Source organism: Lontra canadensis, unplaced genomic scaffold (assembly GCF_010015895.1).
Source record: "Lontra canadensis isolate GAN:19392208 unplaced genomic scaffold, GSC_riverotter_1.0 scaffold32, whole genome shotgun sequence".
NCBI lineage: Eukaryota > Metazoa > Chordata > Mammalia > Carnivora > Mustelidae > Lontra > Lontra canadensis.
In genome coordinates this window covers 18,806,886-18,827,668 of record NW_022631026.1, presented here as the reverse complement: position 1 = coordinate 18,827,668, position 20,783 = coordinate 18,806,886, and the positions used below count along the sequence as shown (strand labels likewise).

General features: G+C 37.4%; 1 protein-coding gene and 1 pseudogene across 5 annotated transcripts in view; both read right to left on the bottom strand.

Moving 5' to 3' along the window:
- NCOA1 (nuclear receptor coactivator 1) overlaps window positions 1-20,783 on the bottom strand; it is a 149,373-nt gene that overhangs the window by 64,330 nt on the left and 64,260 nt on the right. For all 5 annotated transcript variants that reach the window (XM_032866958.1, XM_032866962.1, XM_032866959.1 and 2 more), the window contains 4 exons: window positions 14,683-14,860; window positions 12,189-12,368; window positions 11,149-11,244; window positions 6,320-6,460 (listed from right to left, as the gene is read on the bottom strand). In XM_032866958.1, the coding sequence (XP_032722849.1) occupies window positions 6,320-6,460; window positions 11,149-11,244; window positions 12,189-12,368; window positions 14,683-14,860 (595 nt within the window). The remainder of the gene's footprint in view (window positions 1-6,319; window positions 6,461-11,148; window positions 11,245-12,188; window positions 12,369-14,682; window positions 14,861-20,783) is intronic.
- LOC116873257 lies at window positions 16,857-19,575 on the bottom strand (annotated as a pseudogene).

Genomic DNA, 20,783 nt, shown 5'->3' with positions numbered 1-20,783 from the left:
AGAAAGCCTTTCTATTACATTTTAAAGACATCTTAAAAAGACTTAAAATGATCAATTAATAAATATTTTTTTGAAACTACATATTACTTTAAGAGAAAACATACTCTCTTTTACTGCTTTGGGTATACCTTATATACTGAAGAGAGCATAATCTGTTATAAATCTATAAATCATACACAAATCAGACTAGGTACCAAAATTAGGATATAAGCTTAATGGAAAGGATTAAGATTGATGTCCAACCAACCACATTCCTTACCCATCTGGCAATTTCAGCCAGATCACTGGCACATTTACCAAATATAACACATGGAGAAATTTAGTACCTAATGAAATAATTACTGATGAAAGAGAGTCTTAAATGAAATGGATAATTTTTATATAAGGATATAAATAAATGTTTGCTATAGCAAAACCCTAAAAAAATCTAATGATTCCAAACTGTTAAATCTTTTTAATAGTATATTTTGGAAGATACATCTACAGCAAAAAAGTAGCATTTCAAGATAAGTTATTAACCTGGGATAACGATAAAGCTACATTATATAAAGGGCCAGGCAAGATACAATATTTTTCATGTTATTTTGCTTATGCCATTTTGTCTCTTCCTTCCTCATTGCTTATTGCTCTTTAGGGTCTCCCCATCCTGCTGGAAAATACTGGCTCTTCGCTTTTGAGCTACACGGTCACCAGCCACATGGGGCTATTTAAATTTAAAGTTAAATAAAATTTTAAATTCAGTTTCTCAGCCACATCAAATTTCAACTACTCAATAGCAACAGGTGGCTGATGTCTCCCATACTGGACAGTATGGTATACATACATACAATCTGGCTTCAACTTACATTTCCAATCCCATTTCTCATTGCTTCCTAGACATTTCCTCTGTGTCACTTTAAATAAGAGGTAGATAACTTTACACACTTATTCTTCTTCTTCAGCTAAAATATACACAAGGGCTAGTGCTGTGTCCCATTCTTGTTTTCCACTCTCCTTGAATCTTGTATGATGCTTTGCATATAAAGTCACCTAGTCAGTACTTGCTGACGGACCCTCAACTTGAATCTCATGTAAATAGATTAATATTGACTTGTGATCAACTACCATAACATTTCTTTAAAGGACAGATTTTAGAACTTAGCTGTGTTCTTATATCTCAATTTATGTTCTTGCTTTCATAGGAATCTGGACTTAACTTTTGTAATGAAAATTAATGGAAAGAAATTTCTTGATTTGTTGATAAGCCCTATAAAGTGAGAAAGAACTAGAAACTCAGACTAGCATGGGAACATTAAGATACTTGATCCTTTGGTTAACCATGCTGTCTTAACTTGGGACTCTATCTATCTCAACTAGTAAAAATTCCAAAATAAAGAACCCCTATTAACTTATATAAGGAAATTACTACACTTTAAGTTTTGAAGTTAGATTATTTATTTTGGATGATAATGTGTGGCTTAGCACACATCATAATTCATACAGTCATAATTCATAATAATAACCATAAGTCATAATTCATACACTCCTTTTCCTTTGAAAAGGAAAAAAGGTTAAGATAAACTATAGTAAAACTTTAATTATTAGAACTTAATTAAGACTATCCAGTTAACTAGGAGCACAGGGGTGGCTCAGTCATTTAAGACATCAGCCTTTGGCTCGGGTTATGATCCCAGGATCCTGGGATTGAGCCCATGTGGGACTCCCTGGTCCCCTAGGAGTCTGCTTCTCCCTCTCCCTCTGCCCCTTCCCCCGGGCACTCGCACTTGTGTGCGCTCACTCTCTTTCTAATAAATAAATAAAATCTTAAAAAAAAAGAAAAGACTATCCAGCTAACTAAAATTCTTTTTGGTGCTTAATTTTCAGATGGAAAGGTAAACAGGAAGGTAGCATGGATCAATGAAAAAAAAAAAAAAAAAGCGCCTAGAAGTCAGAGTCAGGCTTGAATTCTGACTTTGTCATTTACAACTTCAGGACTTTGTAATGCAAATTAACCTTCACCCAGCATCACTAAAACTGAGCCAATAATGTTGTGAAGTAATATCTAGTATGTAGCCTAGTACGTAGCAGGTACTGAAAGAATATTTCCTGAATAAACACCAAAGAAAAATCAAAGTAAAGAAAAAGCAAAGTACCTATGTCCCGAGTCATACACATATTCAGCCAATCCCTAGATAGTATTCACACCAATAGCTTCAATCCCGTATAACAATCATTAATATTTTGAATTAAGACATGAATAAGGAGGCCACAGTTCTTTATAAGATGGCTGGATAAACATTTGTTCCACACACCAAATTTTCCCTACAAATGGATTTCAAGGTTTATTGGTATGTTGTTGATCACAGGTCCTGGCCTTGTTTTCCAAACTAGTTTTGCCAGGTATAGAGCTAGCTAGTATTGTGATCCCTGATTCCTGGGTCCATTTCTAAAATTTTTAGAACACTTAGTGGGGAGGGATGGTATTGATGTGGTATTACTGACATCCCAGAAACTCTTCTGGGAAACTTTTAAAATAACAACTCTTTTGTTTTGTTTTCCCCTCCAGAATAGGCCTCAAAAGAGCTATGAAGCAAAGGACACCATTTTCTCTGGTCATAGCAGCTCCAGAGTAGAGCTATTTGGGTTTCTGACTCCACTTAATTTGCTGCCAAGATAACCTCAACAAGTATGCTTTACTGATGTTAACTAAATGGGCAGGTATAAAATGTGTGGTAGGGTACTACATGGCAACGCCCGTAGAGATTTCTTTTTCCTTTTGTATTTCCCTAGATATATGCAGAAAGAATGCAACTTAAAAAGCTATTAATTAAGGTAAAGAAAAAGAATTACCCTTAGATGCTCTAAGATTTTCAATTACTAATGAGTAAACCTTATTCAATATATCAAAATTTCTCAAAAAGAAAAATAAATTCATATCTTAAATATTTTCAACAAGACTGACAAAAAAAAAAAAAGATTTTCAGTTAACTCTGTTAATATGGACCATGGAATTAACCACATTACACAAGTCTCAAAGAACATTCTGGTTAATCATTTATATGGGTATGAATGGGTATTTATGTTTTATCGCAATGCTCCCAAACTTCTTGATACTATAAACTCCTTCCAGCTGTCTTGCCATCTTTTTAATTAAAATAACTTTATTTTGTGATTATAACGTTAAGATAACAGAAAAGTGAACAAAGAGTACGATAAAGCCATTTGTAATACCATCACTTGGAGATAACCACTGTGCATATTTTGTGAACCCTCTAGAACTGGATAAACAAACATCCAAGAGTGAGATGGTACTATATCCGCTGGGCTTTTGTAGACTATTTTCCAATATAACAATATATCATGGACATCTCTCAAAGACAAAAAATGATGATCCATTATGTCACTGATAACAGGTAAGCAAAACTTTCATAAAACTTTCCTAGGTTATAGAGAACAATATTCCCATTTCTGCTACTCTCCCTAAATGCTGATAGATGTCCTACAGGAATAAGTATTCTATGGAAAAATAAGTCTAGGTAACAAAGTCAAACAGGTACCTTCATGGTAGAACCTCCCAGAAACTTAAATCCTTTATATGTCTTATGAATTCTCAAGAATGGGAGACTGAAACATTCCCCAAACTTAATTCAGCATGAAACATACCTTAGTTACAGCTATTAATATCTTATGGAATGTAAGTTGATGTTTTCCAAACTTCTCTGTAAGAAAGCCCCTTAGCTTATAGACTCTGATTCAGTAGTGGGGGTGGAGTCCAGAAATCTGGTTTAACAGACTGCCTGGATGAATGTTATCAAGGACCCTGGAGAAGTATTTAACCTAAACCCTTATTAAAGGAATGGCTCTCAATTGAACTGAATCTGGGAAACTTTTTCAAACCGTATATACCTACACAGACCTCCTCCTAGTTTAAAAAGTTGCTCAGGTGATGCTGATACCCATTTCCCCCTAATCTCACTGGAGAACCACAGTTGTATTCTAGTTCATGCTGAATGCCCACATATTTTTTGGCTGAAATGTGAGGTTCTTTTTTGTTTTTTGTTTTTTGTTTTTTCAAATTTGATCCCCGAAAATAAAATGGTAAACTTCCTTTAAAAACTGTCTCTGTCAAAAGCAGCTGAAAAGTTAAGCTAAGAACTAACTTAAAGTTTAATGCATTTTAGGATTTTCTACCAGTCACTGTCTTCAAAGAGTAATTTAATGGGCAGGGAAATTAAAAAAAGACAGACTCCATCACTACAGAGTTTTACACCTCCCCCAACTCTGAGAGAACCCAATGGATTTCACACTCGATGTACTTAAGCACTGCCTTTGAAGTTCAGATACCTGGGCCCTCACAGGAGATCTGAATTCAGCAGGCAACATCTTTAACAGATGATCCCCATAAGAGTGTTTCGTGGACCACTGTTTTCTTTCCAGGTTAGACACTGCTGAGCATGAAATATCAGAAAAAGACGTATTTAGTCCAAGACCATGAACACTGTTAGGCAAATGGCCCCGAATCTACAAAACTATATAATCAGAGTCACGTGAACTCTGCACAACGGTGTTGAGAAAAATACAAGTTATCTCTACTGAGGAATGTTTTCCTCCCCCAAAGAAGTGGAAGAAAAGGACATGAAGAAATGACTAATGGGGAAGAGGTGTTGAATTATATTTCTTTACATTCTACTCTAAATTGTTTTACTTCATATGTTAATGATAGTTACTTGTTCTACCTTTAACCAACCTGTTTTATAGAGAATTCTAATGGTTTAGAAACACATCAACTGTGGTTCAGTCACATCTACAGGGAACCTAGTCAGACAGTAAGACAATAATCTAGATCTGCTATGCCTTGGTGCAAGTATATGGAAATTATAGGCAAATAAAATTAAAAGTCTTTCACGTGCAGTCCTGGAAGGCCCAACTTACAAAGTTAAGGTAAAAACCAAAGAGCATCATATACTTCAGCATTTTCGGCAATAAATGGAGAGAATGCTTCGATTCTCAAACTTAAGCAAAAGTCAAGTGCCATTATTAGCAAGAGGGACTCACAAAGTCTGTAACCAGTAAATGGCATTAGCTGGTTGTTGTGATGGTTTCCAAACCTGATGTACTTCAGGGTTGCCTGGAAACTTAAAAAATGTAGGTTCTTGTCCTATCCTCTGAAATACCATCTTTGGGGAAAGTATCAGTCTAGTAAGAGGCCCACTGGACAACTATTAGTCTATAGGAAGTTGTCCCATGAATAACCAGACTAGTGAGCCTCATATAGATGGCTTCTTGGAAAAAAAAAAAAAAAATCAAGCTGCTTCCTATCCACATACCACCTGGATGTTAAAATGTAACGAATGGAAAATCATCTGTCAAGTTAGGAAACCTAAAGTTACGGGAAAATATTAAAATTAAGAAGGATGATGGAATAATGAAAAACATTTTAAAATTATTTTCAGGAAGAGTCACACAAAGAATCTCTTTCACAAAGAAACTGTTAGTGAATAGAGAATAAATTATAGAGGGAATGGAGAATTAGGCTAACATAATTATGTGACAATATTTTTAAAGTATATCAAAACCCTCACCTCTGAAACTCTATGAACTTTCTCAAATAATTTTCCCTGTTTCCTGTAATACTATTAAGTTCCTTAAGGGCAGAGAATATATTTATCTCCCACAGTACCATATAGCATCTATACAATTATTAATCTCATATGACATATTTTTAACTTGAAACTTCAACCTGAGTTAGGTACCATAACAGTAATAAAGTAAACCTGTGGAATACAGATTTCTGTATTATCTAGAAGCCCTTTCACATGCCTGTCCCTGCTGGGAATGACCTTCAAAAATCAGATGAAATTATCACTTCCTTTCTGAAGCCATCCCTGATCCTCCAAGTCAGAAGTAATTTTTTTCTTCTTTGGTTATACCTCTGGGTATAAGCCCATGTCACACTAATCTTTAAGGTCATATATTGTCCTAATATATTTTGAGCTCCTTGAGGGCAAAACCCTGCTTCTTAGTCATCACTATATCCCTGCCACCTGACATAGTGTTCTATGTATGTGAGGAACTTGATACATGTCTGCTGAATGAATGAATGAATGAATGAGTGAGTGAGTGACCACCACATGATACCCTGTTCTTCAAAATGTGCATCCCAAATTCAGGATCCACGCATGAATTACTTTGCTTACCCATTTCTTCCTTTCCTAAAACCGATTATTGCAAAAACTGTAATTTGGAGAAAATACTTATCAAGCCATAAGTTCTATATAAATTACTTCAGTATTAATAAAAAGCAAGGTTAATGAAAATAATTATGAGAAGAAAACTTTACCTTCTTGAAACAGTTGTCTGGCATAAGATGGTTCTCTGCCCTGAGGTTGGAAAAAAGCATAGATGCATTTCCTCACTAAATCTTCCCAGCCAGTTCTGCCAGCAGCTCTCAGGGAACTAGTATCAATAGAGATGATTTTACCTACATGAAGAATGAAAGTTTCCATTTGTGATAGCCTCTTCATATAAGTCATCCATATTTCAAAATCGACAACTACATCTAAGAAATTTGCTGCTGCCCCTAAATGCTTATGGACAAAACATTAATAAACACTATTAATTTTTATTACATATGGTGGGGCGCCTGGGTGGCTCAGTGGGTTAAAGCCTCTTCCTTCGGCTCAGGTCATGATCTCAGGGTCATGGGATCGAGCCCCGCATTGGGCGCTCTGCTCAGCGGGAAGCCTGCTTCCTCCTCTCTCCCTCTCCTGCCTCTCTACTTACTTGTGATCTCTGTCAAATAAATAAATAAAATCTTTAAAAGAAAATTTTTTTATTACATATGGTAACAGAGTGTATCACTTACATGATAATAAAAAACTGTTTTGGCCTTGGAGTGTGTATTAGCATATCATATTCTAAAATTCAATCCCAGTCAAGTATTAAAGTCATGCCATAAGGACCTGAAGCGGCAGAGACTAACGCAAATCGAACTCCTCTGGTTTGCTCTCTGGCTTCTACTCTCTGTCTACTAATGACTGGACAATTTTTGGGAAAGGAGAGACAGAGATGAAATACATCATTTTGGTTTAAATTAATTTCCAGTAACTAAGTGAAGAGAATATAAGAAAGTAAGCAAAACTCCTTTTCTACCTCTTCTTGGGCTGTAGACAACACTGCATTTAACAAAGACTGAAGGCAATAAAAGTTAAATCAGAAAAAGATAACAGCATTAAGATTGGCTAGATATTCTACACACAGAATATATGCTTCATAAACCGTAGTAGTGACTTGCTATTATTATCATACTTCAACAAATTTCCTAGATGGCTATGGAAGAATTCAGGTAAATTATTCCTTAGTTAACCAGGGGCCAATTAATCCAGTTTGGGATTATCCACATTTTTTTTTTAATGCAATCTTATATTAACACAAAATAATATAGGCAAGATATATATGTGTATAGAGTTAGATTAATAAAATGAAAACCTGCAAACCCACCAACCAACTTCAGAACTGGAATATTACCTATTCCATTCCATTATGTGTGTACTCCTCACATGTCACATCCCTCTGTTTTTACGTTCTCCCGTCAAGGGACATCTAAATTGTATCCCGTTTTTTGATATTACAATGAATACTGCTGTGAACACTATCTACATTTTCCATGGTGCAAGTGTGTGAGAGCTTCTCTAGAGTACAGACATAGGATAGAACTGCTGAGTCATAGGTTATGTGAATATTCAACTTTATAACATTAAACTGTTCCCCAGAAACTTATATAAGAGCTACTCTTAATCCAACATCCTCTCCATCACTTGGGGTATTGTCTGGCTTCTTTATCTTTTACAATTAGTAGCTGAAAAATGTTTATGATCTAAATTTGTACTTTCCAATGAATGAGGTTGAGAATTTTTCATTTTTTCCTCTTTGGTGAATCGCTGATTTTTTTCCTTATCTTCCCTCTTCTCACAATGGACTCAGATCTGTTGTACTATTTGTGCATCCTCATTTTAACTAATTCCTTCTTTATGTATTTCACTTGGCTTGCCTGGAATTTATTAGGCCTCTTTAACTCAGAGTCTTGAATCTGATACATCTGAATCAGTCTGATAAGGCTGTTGCCCAAGTCTTGGCATAAATGTAAATGGCAGAAAGAAAAATTTAAACTTAAAGGAATTTTGTTATTTAAGAATGGTTTGGGAAAAGCCTGGTGAACACTTGGCTGCAATTACAGACAATTCTGGATTTTCTAAGAATTATAATTATTTAATCTTTGTCTCTTATTACATCAGAGGTCAAGAGTTGGTTATAGCTGAGAATTGACTGTCACAGGATCTTCACACGCAACTATGCTCCTCAGATGCAATGACAAAGGGAGGGGTATGTGTTCATGTGAGTACTAACCACAAGAAAGCAAGAGCCTAGAACTGCATGATCAGAGGGGAGAAAGTGATTAAATTATCAGCAGTGGTAACACAGTGACTATCTTAGAAGAGGATCATGAATGGGTTGATTTAGAGTACCTCTGCTTGCCAGAGAAAAGTTTAACCAACCAATCCAACTAGTAAGCCACTATTCAACATTTCTTGGCAGATGATTTTTTTTTTTTTTTAAGGGATGGGAACCACTTTTAAAAGTGATGTAACTCTATGGAGAGTTAAAACTACTACTAAAATTTAAGGAATTAAATATCTAATACTTACTGCAACTGGTTTATTATTTTTTTATCTAAATCAATATATATTTCGATATATTTTGATGATACAATAAAACGTTATTTACATTTTAAGAACACTTTATATTTCTTTGCCACCTTTCTATTTTTTTTTATATTTTACATTTCCTCTGGTATCTTCTCTGTAATAAGTGTGTACAGTACAGTGATGTCTTTGTAATAGTGCTTTGATAGAAGGCAATGCAATATAAAGGAAGAGCTGTATATTAGGGCCTATGGATGTCTGTTCTCACCAATTAGCTGTATGGTTTTGGAAAGGCACCATTCTATCCTTTGTAAAATGAGTGGGCTAGAGTCCATGATCTCTGAGGTTCTCTCTAGATTTATAATTATTCTTTGATTCAGAGCTTAATTTTTAAATTTATACACATCTACTTTAAAATCAGGTACATCTAAGATTTTAATGCTGGGTCCTTGGTCAGGAACAAAACTACCAGTAATAACATTATTCCTATGGGAAAATACAGTCTTCTTTAAAATAATCCAATTTAAGGGGCACCTGAGTGGCTCAGTCAGTTAAGGGTCTGACTCTTGATTTCAGTTCTGGTCATGAAGCAGAAGTTCTGGTCATGAAGCAGAAGCAGAGTCTGCTTCTCTCCCACTCCCTCTGCCTCTCGCCCTGCTTGTAATGCTCTCTCTCTCTCTCAAATAAAAAAAAATAATAATAATCCAATCTAAGATTCAACGTATAGAAATGCAATATGAGGAGAAGCTGAAATACACTGTTCCTAAATTATCCTCATAAATTTCAGGCCTCCTTCATCTCCCACATTTATTTAGTGACCTGACTTCCACTCTTTCCAGCAAGCTTTCATTCTGCTCACAAGCCCTTACTTGGTTTTATGGACGCAAAAGACCAGTTATATTTTTCAGTAAACCCTATTCTTCCCCCATGCATTAGTATTTTTGGTTTTCAATAAAGATTATTCCATTTTTCCAGAACTGTACATTGGTAGGAAATGGAAAAGGACATGTAGATGGTAGACTCAAAAGGGAAGGAAGAAAGTTATGGTAAGGGATAATTACCATGCGCAGATGCTGCATCTCCAAGTCCTAGACATTCTCTTTACTATACTCTATTATTCATGCTAATTTATCCCCACCTACTCTCAGTAAGAGCAGCTGGGAGCTTATCTTTAAAAACACAAGAATAAAAGCACACAATAGGTATATTAAGTTTCTGGGACTAAAAAACTAGTAAATATTGTAACAAATACTAATAAATGTTATAAATAATGGTAAGGGTCAAAAAGTACTTTAAACCTAAACTTTCACGAAGAATAAAATCCAGTAGAAATTATTTTTAAAATCTTGATCTGCTAAAAAATATCTCTGAGGTATCTATCCCTATTTTGAAATGAGAGAAGTAATTGATACATAAGTAACTCTGATGTAAAAGTATGAAACTTGATGTGTTAAAGTGAAGATAGGATTATATAACATGAAAAATACTATAGAAAATTGTAAAGGACAATAACAATTTGTTTTGGCTGAAAATCAAATTTGAAGCAGGCCTTTATGAAGAGGGCCTTCCTTCCTGGCACTCACTTTTGGGCACTGCTGCCCTTCTTTCAGTTCCTCTCATGCACTTGTCTGTTTTCCCACAGGCCTCTGGCGCTAGCTCTCCTTCCTCAATCAGGAGCTCTCAGGCTGCACCGTGACCCTCCTTGCCGCCCCTTCCACACTTTGCAGAGTTGGCTCCTCCTCATCTTTTGGAGCTTAGGGCTCAACATCAGCTCCTCGGACAGGCACTGGTTCACCAGCTAATTTAAAAATAGGTTCTCCCTATTGGTTTGCCTTTTCCCATCTCACACCCTTTCCATCATAAAATGTACCACAATTCGTAATTGCGTTGTTGATTTTTGCTCAGCTATGTACACCCTGAGCAGTCACACGCAGTGACAGGTGCTTCCAGGCACTTAGTCAGTATGTGCTGAATACATTTAAAGAAAAAGAGGAGAGGAAAAAGAAATAGCCAGATCCACTGAAGCATAATTTTAAAACCACCATTTAAAAATAATTATATGTACATCTACCTTGTCAAATTTCTTTAAAAATCTTATTCCATGATTATGAAAAATAATTTATAACCAAAACAGTATGTGAATAGTTATAATGTTCTCCCCAGCACCCTGCCCATGACAATGATTACAACATCTAAAATGCACAAGACGAATGGGGTGCCTGGCTGGCTTTGTCGGGGGAGCGTGTGACTCTTGATCTTGGAGTTGTGAGGCTGAGTCCGACGCTGAATGGAGATTAGTTAAAAGTAAAATCTTAAAAAAAAATACATACAATAAAATATAAAGTGCCCAGGATCAAGACCATCATTTAAAATATTTTCTGTGTAAGACAAGTGACCAGAAGCTGAATAGCAGACAACAGAAGGACACAAAATATTGGATGTAAATTCTGAATTCTGCAGTAAATACCTGTAGTATCTTGCTTGGTCATAAAGGATTCTACACCTGTAATAGCTGGAGGCCGAGGTAATCGCCGTGCAATACAAATCAAACATGACTGGAAATCTGCCCAAAACAAGAAAGGGAAGTTGAAGAAGAGAGAAAACACTTCACATCCATCATTTGCCATTAATGGTTTCCATAAAACAACACATGTTATAGGACCCAATACTGGAGTCACTCTGGTCTAATAATATAATACTGGAGATAAAATTGCTGGTAACCAAATTTTTTCGAAGTCCCATTTCCAATTTTTTTGAGTGCTACACAGCTGAACATGAGCTTCGATCATATCAGACAGACTGGCACTGGCATGTGTATTTTGTAAAAAATCCTCAGTTGACTGTGGCACCCATTTGCAGGTGAAACCTGCTACATGCATGGCCTTCTTTGTATCTGATTAATTTCTCCTCTTCTACCTTCCCCGGTCCTTGCTCCAGTTTCCAGTTTGTGGTGCTCTTTACTTAGCTCAGACTGGCTCACACGCAGAACTCATCCTCTATCATACACTTGACGAATGCCATGTTGATACCATGTTCGTATTAGAGCTTCAGCTGTGTTTTCTTCTGCTCATACGCTTTCTCCTTGTAAATTACCTTGTATGGCCTCAAAAATGCTAACTCTATGCTCCAATGATCCCCACACTCTAAACTTGAAACTTTCTAAAAATCAGAGCTGTTCAACAGCCTGCTGCATCTGGCACATTTCCAACTGGCAGCCGTTAGCTGCCTCTTATTTCTACGCAGCAAGCTGGTTTGAATTTGACATTTTAGTGGGAATGCCAGCTCAAAACCGAGAGCGTGGGGGCATTTTAAAGGGGTGATTCTAGATGTTGGCACCTTTCTTCGTAAGTATTGGGAAATAACACAGTAAGCTGAATCGCCACTATGATGCATAATATAGTGACCAAAATTACTATTTGAAAAAGGCTGTTTATAATCAATTACCTCCCTGATCTTTAAAGCCATGGAAAAAGCGAGCAAAGCCCTTAAAATCACCCTTTGTTTTACCTTCTCCATCCTCTTGAATTGACTTTGGCTGTGACACAGTGAAGCACTGCATGACTTCATAGCGCTGGCACGCTTCTTGGTTCTCGGTGCCTGGCTCATCTGGAGGGTGAATTAGCATCCTGCAGTTAAAGGTATGGCTGTTTCGTCGTGTTGCCTCCTGAGGCCACGGAACTCCATTTACTGTGGAAGAAAAACTGATTATATGTCTGTGAATAGGGTGAAGAACTCTGAGGATACAAAGACATACATTTAGCCATCTGCTTTATTAGACATTCAGATTAAAGACAGATCTCTTAGCATTTAACATTATCCTGAGGCAACAGGATACTTATCTTCCTTAGCAAATCTTAATGTCTACCAATTACAAAAGTACAAAATTTCTAAGAGATTGTATAGGATTTCCCCCCTCAAAAATAAGACCTAACATATTCCTAATTCTTTAGCAGTCTTTAAAAAAAGTTAAAGACAAAAATAATAGCTTACACTCTTTTACTCAGATTTTTTATGGCAGTTAATTAATGCACTTTTCCATTTGTTTCTGTTACACCCTGGAGATGAAAAAACACCCTGGAGATGATTGGAAACCAGAGACCCATTGTGAAGCAGGAGTTTTAACCTGGCAGGTATGTATTCTTAAGGATGGGCTTGTGAAAATGTGCACCTTTTTGGGGAGAGGATTCAAAGTTTCTCAAAGGAGACTGCGACTCAAAAAAATATTTAGACTAGACAGAGACCAACCTTGGCTTCTTAATGATCATTCTTTTCACAAACCATTCTTCTCACCCTCAAATATAGTGGGTAGTCAATATGTTATTACATAAAAATTGGGGTGCCTGGTTGGCTCAGTTGGTTAAGCTTTTGATTTCAGCTCAGGTCATGATCTCAGGGTCGTGAGATCAAGCCCAGTGTCGGGCTCCTCACTGGGCATGGAACCTGCTTAAGACTCTCACTCTCTTGGGGTGCCTGGGTGGCTCAGTGGTTAAAGCCTCTGCCTTTGGCTCAGGTCATGATCCTGGGGTCCTGGGATCGAGCCCTGCATCGGGCTCTCTGCTCAGCTGGAGGCCTGCTTCCCTCCCTCTCTCTCTGCCTGCCTCTCTGCCTACTTGTGATCTCTGTCTGTCAAATAAATAAATAAAATCTTTGAAAAAAAAAAAAAGATTTTTGCTCTCTCTCTGTACCCCCTCTGCCTCACTCCCTCCCTCTTTAAAAAAATTTAAAAAATAAGTTATTATATAAAAATGATTGTTAAAACATAAATGTTGCCTGATTTGGTATAAGAAAACTGAATTCAGTTATAGACAAGATGTCTGTATATTTCATGTGATCATCACTGTGTGATGATGGGTCACTACTGCCCAGCTAACAATGTTATATTCAAACCATGGTGGCAGTAAGAGGGTTTTTAAGGCTCTTCTCTTGCCATTTGCAACAGTTTTCTTACTTTATCCTCTGCACTGAACCTCCTTCCTTTTTAGTATCTCATCAGCCTGTAACTATTAGAGGAAATCATGGAAACAAACCTATACTGGAGGAAGGAGTCTTGGTTTTGTTATGAGCAAGCTGTGAGGTTTGGGTTAATTACTTTATCTTTGTATCATCTTTAAAATAAAGAAATCTGCTATATTATCTCTCAAGTCATTCATGCTCTAAAATTCTGTAACAAAACACAGAAGACCCCTTGATAATTCAAATATCCAAGTAGTGATTTTAATAGAAATAATCATTTCAGGCCCTCAGGTACCATAAACACACACTACTCTTTTTCAAAGAAGAAATAAAACTTCCATTCTATTGAGTGAACAGTATAGAAAATAAAGAGCTACAGATAACATTTTATTTGCATGTATGGTTTAGTTATACAGAATTTCTACTCAAGGCCCTCCCCTTACTTTAGAGCACACACAGGCTAAGGAATAGGCACAGGGTTTAGCAAATGAACAGAGGTTGGAAATCAGACCCCATCCGTCCTCTCAGCTGGGCTCCTTTGTCAGCAAACAATCTGTCCAACCATACTGGAAACTTCTGAGTTGAAACCGCTTATATCCAAAAATGTTCATTTTAATACATACATAATATGACAGAATATTTTTCCCTCCCTCCCTCCTTCCTTTCCTCCCTTCCTCCTTTTTTTCTTTTTGAGCAGGGTGGTGGGAAGGATATATATTTGTCTTTTTCTTGGACATAATCAAAATCGAAAACAAAGGTAGTTTCAAGCAGAAGCTTCTCCTGGCAAGGCAGCTGGCTGCTCTGCTTCTTCCTACCGTCATATGACTAGAGCATAGTGAGAAGAAGAGGATCAAAGGAGCGCTCTCTATCAACTATTTGAGGGTACTCTCTCTTCATATTTACATGCCAGGCCGAAATGAAATTTAAATATTTTTAATATGTTATAACATATTCTCAAATAATACTATGTACTACAAATGTAATAACTGCATAATGGAAAAAAAAGCTACAGAGAGTTCATATTCTTTTAAAAAACATTGTTTTGTACCTAGTGATTTGGGGAGCAGATTCTTCACAAATTCCGCATGATCCCCCACATGCAGTATGCTGTAGACACTGGTATTCATTAATTCCTCCTGATTGTAACCCAAGTAGCTGGTCACATTCTCTGACACAAACACAATCCTCCCTTCACAGTTCACAACAAAGAAAAATCCATCCAAAGCCTGCAAAGCCAAAAAAAAAAAAAAAAGATGAAGAGATTAGGAGGTTAAAAAAATAAAAGAAAAATAAACACATACATATATCTATTGAAAAAGAGATCAAAAATATATATCAAGTTAAAAGAAAAAGGGAGCCTGAATAGAAGATTTAATATTGCATGTTTTCTGTAGAAGGGGCAGGATTTTAAAACAGACTATACAGTAATCTTCAGCAGGCATGGATGAGTGTATCAACCCTCTCTCTCAGAGAGAAACTTTATGGTAGCAGATGTGAAGCAAATAACCGGTATTAACGTAGTCATAAACAACTCTAAACTATAGGTTAAGACCTGGTCTCTACCCTCAAAGAACTTGGGGTAGGGTGGTAGAGAGACATAAATATAATAAAATACCAGTAATGCAGTGTCAGAGTCATACACCAAATATTCTATGAGCACAAAGAAAGATACCTAACTTGAGGTTGGGTTGAGAGACAAAGAGAGGCTCTTTACAGACCCCTGAGTTCTATAGAACATAGTGGAGGAGCAGAAGAGGAATAAGAGAAGAACATTTTAGGCAGAGGGGACAGCGTGGCACATTAAGGAACAAAAAAAGCAGTTTAGAGTTGCTGGAGTACATGGTACAAGACAGGCTCATGCCAAGAAATAAGTTTGGAGAGGTGGGTAAGAGTCAAATCTGAGGGCCTCCTATCCTCTGATACAGAGCTAGGGGGTCTCAAAAAGGAAAGATAGTATGCCCTAAGGAGAGCATTAAATCCTAGAGATGGAGGAAAAAAGTCAGAATCTCTGTTTATAGTGTAATCTAAAAATATAAAGAACAAATTACGCTTAATAAACCATACTGACACCCTGATAACTCAACTCAGTCCAGACAGTCACATATCACAAACCAGGGAATCCGGAGAGAAGATCCAGAATGCAGTGGTTGACAGTGGCACGTCACTTATTTGTAATCATTCCACTTATTGTAACATATTGCAATTTACTTGCTAAAGGATATGTATAAGCAGTAAAGACAAGATCTTTAGAAAGTAGAACATTTATAGGATTCTATAAAAGATGTAAAATGACCTTGAAAATCCTCTGTATCACACACATAAGTGTGCTAGTTATCTGCAGCAAAATTCTTAAGAGCTAACAGTGTCATTGGCTATTCATTTTTCTTTTTAAAAAAGGCAAGTCTCCCAAATTTACTAACCTATTCTATGACAAGTGGTTGTGATAATAAGTTACCTAGCAGATGTTTTCCAAATAACAAACACAGTTAATTTTGTCCCTCCAGGGTAAAGATAAAATTTAAACAATGAATAAGAAGTAAACTTCCTTTCAAGAAGACATTTACACTACAGAGACAGCAGGTGAAAATGCATGTTTTGAAATGTTACTGTAGTTGTGACTTTGTCACCAAAATGATAAAAATTATTTGTAAGAATGCTCTTCTCAGTTTAAAAATTTTAAAACAGGACTTTTTACCTACTCAAAAATCTTCCAGTTTCAGTGGGGTTTAAACTCATTTTTTTAAAAAATGTGAAAATGCAACACCTTTTGATTACTTTGGAAGAATCACTGCTTGAGATCAAGGAAGATGGAATTTCAATAAAAACCTAGGGATGTGATTAATGATCTAAAAACCTCACTCCTAGATAAACCCTTTGCTGACTTATTTCATGTTTAGAAGAGCACAGAAAAGCACCCTCATTTCTAACTAACTGTTGTTTTGTTTCTTTAAGTCAGATTAGCTATGAATTTCATAGCAGGTGATCAATACATCATTTGCTTTGCAGTTTATTTGAAAATAGGAACAATGGAAATACAGATATATCAATTTTTTAAAAGACCTAAAAATTATTTAAATTGTTCTTAGCTATTAACTGAATTAGCATAAATACAACTTCACTTAATTTATTTTATTTTTGGTCTCTTAAAGGAGTTTAATAAAGAACAGTGCGGGTATAACTAAGTGTCATAGTTTAGAGCAAGAAACAGTATTGATATTGACATCAAAGACCGGCAAGCAAAACCTGGTTGTCCCATGGAGAACCTATGGCAAAGGCCACACTACTCAGCCTCTTTAGCACTACTTTCTCCCTTTTATCACCTAGTTTTCAGGGCATCCTTCTTGGTTCCTCCCTCTCTGCCTCCCCAGTGACCCTGTTTACCCTCAAAGCCACAGCTACTCTCTCCCTTGCTTTCTTCACGTTCCATGTCTGTCTCTGGTATCTCTGGAAGTTGCCTGTTATCTGCAGAGGGGAGGGGAGAGAACAAGACCCACTTCTGGGGTCATTCCTGTCCAGTCTGAAGATTAGCCAATGGTGGGCTCAGCATCCAGCACCAGAAAGACCTTCAGATTCAGCCGGACTATTTGCTGCATTTTTAAAATCCAAGGGACTTAAAAGCTCTCCTTCATTGTAGTAGGGCTGGAATCCCTGTAGTATCCTTTCCACAGACCTACTGGGGCTTCTCCAAGTTCTCTTCCCATTGACTGTACCTGACTTCACTGCCAGGCTGGGAAGTTATTCTAGTAACTGGCCTCTGGAATATGCAGCTATCAGCCTTACAGGGAGAGCAGAACTTCCACCAGGTCTCTGTCTGGCCTTAGTTACACGGACTTGTCGTTTCCTCTGTGAAGTCTGGGGCATCATGTTTCTTTTGAGCTTCCCCAGAAAAGGCTGGCTGGGAAAACAGGTCCACAAAGGCTCCCTCGTGGTTGCAGAGTTGTCCTGCTGACCCTACGCCTGGGATGTAGACAGCCTGTCTCTTGCTGGAAATGCCTTTTTTTGGCTCTTGTTTTTTAATTACAAATTATATATGTACTTAAAAAATTGCTTAAGTATGAAAATGAAATAGTACAAGATCTGCTGAAATCTCACCCCCAAGAGGCTGGTAACATTTCAGGGGATATTCTTTAAGACTATTTCTATGAATATACAAACATCTCTAATTTCTTCAAGTATGACTGACTAATATAATCTGCTGATACTCGCTCTTATTCTACAAGTTTCCCTCATATGTTGTGTGTATAATTAACTTCCAAGTGTGCTTCTGGGAAGGAATCTTCCTGTTTCTCCATGCCCTGGCATCCAGTCTTCCACTGAGCTATGTACAGACGATAAGCGTCCATCCATTCAGCATAACATCAGCAATCTGAGGGGGGGTTCTCTCCTGACCCAAGTGTCTCACAGCAGGGGTCCACACTGGCCAAGGCTTCTCACAGGGCCTTGGTCTTACATGACCCCACGAGGTTCACTATCACCTACGTGCCAGTTAACAGGCAAAAATTCTGGAGATAAAACACACAATCCTCAACAATTCTATAGTCTCTAAAGGGGGAAAAAAAAGTACACACAGTACACATAGTTATACAGTACGAAGAGGAATTACAAAAACGTTATGCATAGAGTGAAGCACTCGAAATGGGCAAAGGAGTGACTGTCATTGGTACAGACTCCTGGGAGGAGAACACACTATGCCCGAGCCAAGTCTTGAAGGACACTGAGTAGTAACTCAGGTGGATGAGGGTTGGAAAGGACATTCAAGACAGGAAGCAGCTCAGAGGTTAAAAACAAAATCTCCTTGTATGCACTTGTTATATTTTTGTCATATATAACAGTAAAATGTGTTTTTTTAAAAATCTTCAAGAAAAGCAAAAAAATAAGGAGTTTATTCTAAAGGCAATGGGCATTTTCTTGAAGGCCATGTTTTTAAGCACAAGAATGACATGATCTGCTTTTACAAAGATCCTTCTGGCAGTAGCTCTGGCAAGCAGACTAGAAGCAATTACAGTTGCAAAGCTATTGTGATACTCCAGTTCCAATGAAAGCCTGAATTAAGGCAATGGCAGTGGAAGTGATAGGAGAGAATCTGACATAGGCAGAACAAACAGTATTTGGTGACCTCTAGCAGCTCTGAGAATGAAGATTTGGGGTGATCCTTCATTAATGATGTAAGGTTTCCAGTAGATAAGTGTCTTTCCCTGAGAAAGGGGACCAAGGAGTAAAGAAATCTACTCTTATTTTACTTTTTTCCCCCATTTTTAAGCAGGAGGTAAGAGGACAGATTATAAATTTAGTTTTAGAAATGTATTTGAGGGGCGCCTGGGTGGCTCAATAGGCAAAGCATCCGACTCTTGATTTCGGCTCAGGTCATGATCTCAGCATCATGAGACTGAGCTCCACAATGGGTTCACAATGGGCATGGAGTTTGCTTAAGATTCTCTCTCTCTCTCTCTCTGCCCCTCCTGCCCCCGCACTCTCTTTCTTTCTCTTAAAAAAAAAAAAAAAAAAAGATGTTATATTTGAAATGACTAAGCAACATTTAGATGGAGATATTCAGAGGGCAGCAAGATATAGTGAAAGAGAAACTGAAGGGAGATCTGGGCTAAAGATAGACATTTGCAATTTACAGGTACATATGATACCATTTGTTTTTTTATTTGTTCTTAACTACAATCATCTTTTCCCCTTCCAAAGAATATCTGATTTCCTTTGGGGAGTTACTTCTTCCCCATTAAATAAGGTCTCATGAGATTCTTAATCAGGCCATTGGGAGACTTCCAGCCTAACTGGGAACCTTGAGGAGAATTGCAGAGAGAATGAACAGAGCTGGAATGCATTCATTCTAACAGCAGGGCACTGCCCAGACGCATCTAAGAGACCATTTGTATTGTACCTGATTCCTAGCCTCCTTAAGATGCCTTGGTTTCATCTTATTTCCAAGCATTGCTCTGTGCTATCCAAACAGCACTCCAATAAATTCACATGCGCAAAATTTAGTCAGCATTGGTGTCGCCTGAAAACCAAGAACCCTAATTGACAATTTACATATACTTACATGTGCACATGCATACATGAATATATCAGAGGACACATAGATGTAGATGAAACTGCCCAGGAAATGTGCACAGAATAACAAAAAGGAAAGGAGCCAAGGCCAGAATCCTGAAGGATACTAACATTTAAGAGGCAGTTGATGAAAGAAATATGAGGGAGAGGCTGAGGAGTAGCCAGAGAAGAGAGAATTCTGGCAAGGAGGCAAGAGAGTTTTAAGAAAGAGGGATTGATAGAGAAAGACAATTGTCATATGATGTCTCTGATATGAGGAATTTGAGAGGCAGGGCAGGGGGTAAGGAAGGTAAAATGAAACAAGAAGGAATCGGGAGGGAGACAAACCATAAGGAACTCTTAATCTCACAAACCAACTAAGGGTTGCTGGGGGGTGGGGGGTCGGGAGAGGGTGTTGGGGTTATGGACATTGGGGAGGGTATGTGCTATGGTAAGTGCTGTGAAGTGTGTAAACCTGGTGATTCACAGACCTGTACCCCTGGGGCTAATAATACATTATATGTTAATAAAAATAATTAAAGGCAGGAAGGAAGGGGGATTGAGTGGTAAATGGTGTCAAGAGGCACAAAGCAATGTTAAGGAGTGGAACAAAGTGAGGTAAGGAGGCCTGAATGCATGAGTAAGGTATAGGGAGACCCTATGACAAACAGAATTTTTCTTGGGAAGCAATAGGAGATAAGGAGCTAGAGTCAGATAACGCAGAGCTCTGAAAAAGAGGCAGAGGACTTTAGACAGCAGAGAGCAACAGACAATCAGGACAATAAAAAAAAAAATGCATGAGTACTTACTATGTGTCAAGCAACAAATACTTGTTGAATAAATCAAGTCTAATTCCACTCTTCCTTTAAATGTGAGGACATTACCTCTAATATCTTCATTCTTAACTCATGCTACTTTATTTTTAAAAGGGGAGGGGAGAGAATAACTGGAAATCTGGCTGGCGAGAATTTCTCAGAGAATGGTTGGTATTTGGTTACTTTTTAGATGTGCACATCTCCCATCTAGGCAAGTCCCTCTAGACCAATGCTGCCAAAGAGAACTTCCTGTCATTGCAGAAAGTTCTACATCTGTGTGTCCAATACAGTA